Raw genomic sequence first — 5,000 nt, 5'->3', positions numbered from 1 at the left:
TTTTTGTTAGTACTTGGCAAGTAAAAATTCAATTTTCGCAAGTGTTTACGAACTTTTGGGACAACCTAATAATTGCAGTGTGGAAGGTGTTTTATAAGCCTTTCAAGAAACACACAAAATCCGTTAGATTCACTTCAACATTTAAATTTAATTTGTCAAATTAAATTTGGGATCTTTTCAGTTTGAACGGCAGTTTTTAACATAATTTCTAGATAACTAAAAAAATTTTAAACTTCGTATACTGGTAGAATGTGTTTATAAAACATCTTTTTCTCTTGGCTTTATTGAGAAAATTCTATAGTTTGTAAGATATATGTTTTTTTCCTTCAATTTCTGCAATTTCAACCAATCAATGACGTCCATTGAGGTAAAAAAACATTCTGTACCATATGAATATGTTCCTCGTTTAAGAATCAGATTGGGTTTATTTACATTTGTGAAGAAAAAAAAGATACCCTTTCCCCCCACCCCTAACCCTAACCCTAAAACAGATTGAAATGCAATAGATCGATTCTAGGGTCATAATTATGGGTGACAATTTCATATGACACTGCTAGAAAAAACTGCCCAAACCGAAAAGATCCTAAATTTGTCATATGCAGCACGAAATTTTGTCAGTGAACAGGTCATGGTCTCAAAGTGATGAAAATATTTTGACAAATTAAATTTAAACGTTGAAGTGAATCTAACGGATTTTGTGTGTTTCTTAAATGGCTTATAAACACCTTCCACGCTGCAATTGTTTTCGTTCCAGTACACAATCTCAGATCAGGTCACTTCCTATGCAAGTACATCTCCGTGTGTCAAATTACTTCAGCAATTTTAACCTCACCCTTTTGACACCAACCAGCTTGAGATTGCTCCTGATTCAATGATTTAAAGTCTATACATTGCAAATTTTGAATTAATATTCCTTCCATTGTTAATAATGAATTTCTGTTCAGCCTGCTGCTAACATACAACATCAGTGACCTTTCAGTCATTGTTTAACTACATCATCTAGCAGATGATGTTTGCTTGGCATGAGGGGGCATAGATATTTGCTACTGATGAAGCTAATAAACAGAAATCTAGACCTAGTAATTTTACCACCAACGCTGGGCAACCTTCACCTGCAGCTGATATCTTTCCGTTTTTAACACTATACATCTATAAGAGATATTTTCTCGAGACGAATACTACAGTTTAGAAGGCTTTCAACATATGTACACTTTAAGTTCGCCAATTTTTTAACTAATACAGCTTCCGTTGCTAATAATGAATTTCTATTCAGGTTTGCAGCTTAATGCTGTATCAACCAATTCCTACTTATGGTGCCAGTTCATACTTGCTATTGGTGAAGCTCAGAAAAGGCTGAAATCTGGATTTAGCAATGCCACTACTTGACGATTTCAGCCTGTTGCTGGTATGTTTTCTGAATTTTATACACTATACATCTATAAGAGGCGCTTTCCCAAGATGAAGACTATAGTTGACAAGGCTTTCAACATTATACATGCTTTGGGTATGATATATACATTACTAGTTTGAACTAACACTGTTTCCGTTGCAAATAACAAAAACCAAAATAAAATCAAAGTTGCTTCTGTGTGGTCACCTGGCCTCTCGGTGCTCACCTGACCTGCTAGAAAAGCAACCAAATTTTCAAAATCACACCCTACTTTATTTAATAAGGGAGGGACACATTTGATAACACAGTCCTAGATGCTCTTAAAAAAACGTGATGGTCACAGTTGGAAAGCACTTGAACACAGCTATTCAATCATGGCTGAATTGGTGCTAAACAACAACAGAAAAAGGGTTATGTTTTCTGGTGATTGAAGGCTCACCTACCTGCTGGACCCTTTTCTTCAGTTCATGTTCATCAATTCCTACAGGATCATCCATTTTATCTGGAAATAATTTACAGTTACTAAGATACCATTCTAAAAATACATTTTCAGCGATAATAATAATAATAATGGTTTCAAATTTTGCCACAAGGGCAGCAGTTTAGGGGTAGGGGATGATTTGCTTACATCGACCCCAGTGTTCAACTGGTACTTGTTCTATTGACGCCAAAAGGATGAAAGGTAAAGTCAACATCAGCGGAATTTGAACTCAAAATGTAGCACAGGTAAAATACTGCTAAGAATTTCATTTGATGTGCTAACGATTCTGCCAGCTCACCGCTTTAGTAATAAGTATAATAATATAATTCTTTTCTTGGCCACAAGGGCTTACATAAAAACAACATGAAATGACAAACAGGACAATACAAAAGGTTTTAGAATGTGTAAATAAAATAAAGAAAAACAAATAAAATTCCCCATAGTGGGAGGCACTTTTAGGCTATTCATGGAAAACCCCACAAAAACTACAAGTGCCTCACCAACAATCATCCTCTCTGCTATAGACAGAAGGCCTATATTGAACTCTGGATGTAAAGACACACACAAAATACTTGGCAGCTTCTGCCAGCGCCTTGCCATTATTATTAATAACCGTCCTTTCAATTATTGGCACAAGGCCTGCAATTTGGGGGGTGGGGAGTGGTAATTGATTACCTTACCCCCAGAGTTCAATTAGTATTTATTTCATTGACCCTGAAAGGATGATATGTTAGGTTAACCACAGCAGAATCTGAACTCAGAACATAAAGACAGACAAAATGCTGAGCATGCTAACAATTCTGCTAGCTGGCCACCTTAATATTAATCATCCTACACGAGACTTGAAATTTGGGGGAAGGGACTAGTCGATTACATTGACCCCAGTGTTTCACTTGACCCTGAAAGGACGAAAGGGCAAAGTTGACCTCGGCAGAATTTGAACTCAGAATGTAGTGATGGGCGAAATATTGCTAAGTATTTCGTCCACTGTGCTAATGATTCTACCCGCTTTCTGTCTTATTATTATTGATAATAATAATAATAATAATAATCCTGCTTACTATAAACAGAAGGCCTGAAATCTTTGGGGGAAGACGATTACATCGTCCTCAGTACTCAACTGGTTCTTATTTTATCAACTCCCGAAAGGACAGAAAGCAAAGGTGACCTAGTGGAATTTGAACCCAGAATGTGAAGACGGGCGAAATGTTGTTAAGCATTTTACCTCGCTTGCTAATGACTCCGCCAGTTTGTTGCCTTAATAATAATAATAATAATAATTAATTCGTTTATTGGCCACAAGGGCTAACAAAAATCAATTAAGACATAAAGGGACAAAACACAGGACGCAAGTTACAAAGGGTTTTGTCCGTTTGAAAAAAGTCCATGTACAAAAGCAGGATAACAACGAAATATAAGTAACAATTAAAACTCCCAATAGGGGAGGCCCTTTGAAAGGTTACTCGTGGAAAAACCCATAAAAGCCACGGGAGCCTGGTCAAAAGGGGGTAGAGAGCTCAAAATTTGTCATTCCAATAAACAAATGTCTTCAAGTGTCCAATTTTTCTACAACACACACACATGGACAGAGCATGTTTGAATGGTTAAGACGTTCACTTTGGAGCCATGAGATGCAGGGTTCAAACCCACGACATGGCATCTTGGATAAGTGTCGAAACGGAAACTGCATGGAAGACTGTCAGAGTGTACCAGTAATTCAAACATCTAGCTTTGTCTCCTTGTCATGCTGACTCTGCCTGAGACTTACATTAAGGGTACATAAGTCTGTGGAATACTCAACCATGTTGCTTATTACCCCTTGTTCAATTAGTAGGCAAATCAACTAAATCAAACAACTAGAATATTAATATATTAAAATCAATGGGAGAGTCCTTACATATACATAAGTGGGGGGAGGCATGGCTGTATGGGCTGTGTGGTAAGAAGCATGCTTCCTAATCACATGGTTCCTGGTTCAGTCCCACTGCATGACATCCTGGGTCTTCTATAGCCTCAGGTTGACCAAAGCCTTGCAAATGGATTTGGTAGAAGAAAACTGTGTGGAAGCCTGTAGTGTGAGTGTGTGTGGGGGGGTGTCTGTCCCCCACCACCGCTTGACAACTGGTACTGGTGTGTTTACATCTGTGTATATTTGGGATTTAGCCAAAAAAAAAAAAAATCGATAGAGTAAGTACTAGGCTTTAAAAAACAAAAAACAAACAAAGTACTGGGGTCGATTCATTTGAGTGGAATAAGTCCTCGATGCAGTGCCCCCAGCATGGCCGCAGTCTATTGACTGAAACAAGAGAAGGTAAGGATAAAAGATGTAGGTGTTACGTATCTATACATGCTATGGGTTCAGTTACCTACAAATTCGGAATGTTGAAGATATGTTGAAATTACTTACACGGATCAAGACCAAGGCTGATACAAGCATTCTTTGCTGCAGAGTATTGCGCTTCTTGTTCACTGGGGAAGCGGGCTGAAAGAACAAGAGTTACATTATATATATATATATATATATATATATATATATATATTATATATATATATATAATATATATATATACATATATATAGTTAAAAAAGGTAAATAAAGTTGGAAAATGCACAGAAGTATATTTTAGAGAATGTTTAATAAAATATTACTGGTTTCAGTATGAAATATTAGAAAGAATTTTTGGAGGAGTCAGAAAGAAAATATATTTTCCCACACACAGCTGGCCAAGCCATATATATATATATATATATATCACCGTGATCACTGTGACCAACCAGGCTATCAGATGTTGCTACACATCGCTGGTCACAATGCGCTTCGCATTGTTTTAGCCTTCAAATGACGCCATCACACTGGCTAAGCGAGCAGGCCAATATATATATATATATATATATCCGTCCAACCCATGCTAGCATGGAAAACGGACGCTAAACGATGATGATGATGATGATATCATCATCGTTTAACGTCTGTTCTCCATGCTAGCATGGGTTGGACGGTTCGACCAGGGATCTGGGAAGCCAGAAGGCTGCACCAGGCTCCAGTCTTATCTGGCAATGTTTCTACAGCTGGATGCCCTTCCTAACGCCAACCACTCCGTGAGTGTAGTATATATATATATATATATA

At 37.4% G+C, this 5,000-nt stretch overlaps 1 protein-coding gene across 3 annotated transcripts in view; it reads right to left on the bottom strand.

The window, feature by feature from the left end:
* Positions 1-5,000, bottom strand: part of LOC115223423 (tudor domain-containing protein 7B) — a 92,410-nt gene that overhangs the window by 48,307 nt on the left and 39,103 nt on the right. For all 3 annotated transcript variants that reach the window (XM_029793953.2, XM_036512582.1, XM_029793954.2), the window contains exons 9-10: positions 4,279-4,353; positions 1,834-1,892 (exon numbers count right to left, since the gene is read on the bottom strand). In XM_029793953.2, coding sequence (XP_029649813.1) covers positions 1,834-1,892; positions 4,279-4,353 — 134 coding nt within the window. The remainder of the gene's footprint in view (positions 1-1,833; positions 1,893-4,278; positions 4,354-5,000) is intronic.

Source organism: Octopus sinensis, linkage group LG23, assembly GCF_006345805.1.
Source record: "Octopus sinensis linkage group LG23, ASM634580v1, whole genome shotgun sequence".
Classification (NCBI taxonomy): Eukaryota; Metazoa; Mollusca; class Cephalopoda; order Octopoda; family Octopodidae; genus Octopus; species Octopus sinensis.
The sequence above is the reverse complement of the archived record's forward strand: the minus strand, read 5'-3'. Positions and strand labels throughout refer to the sequence as shown.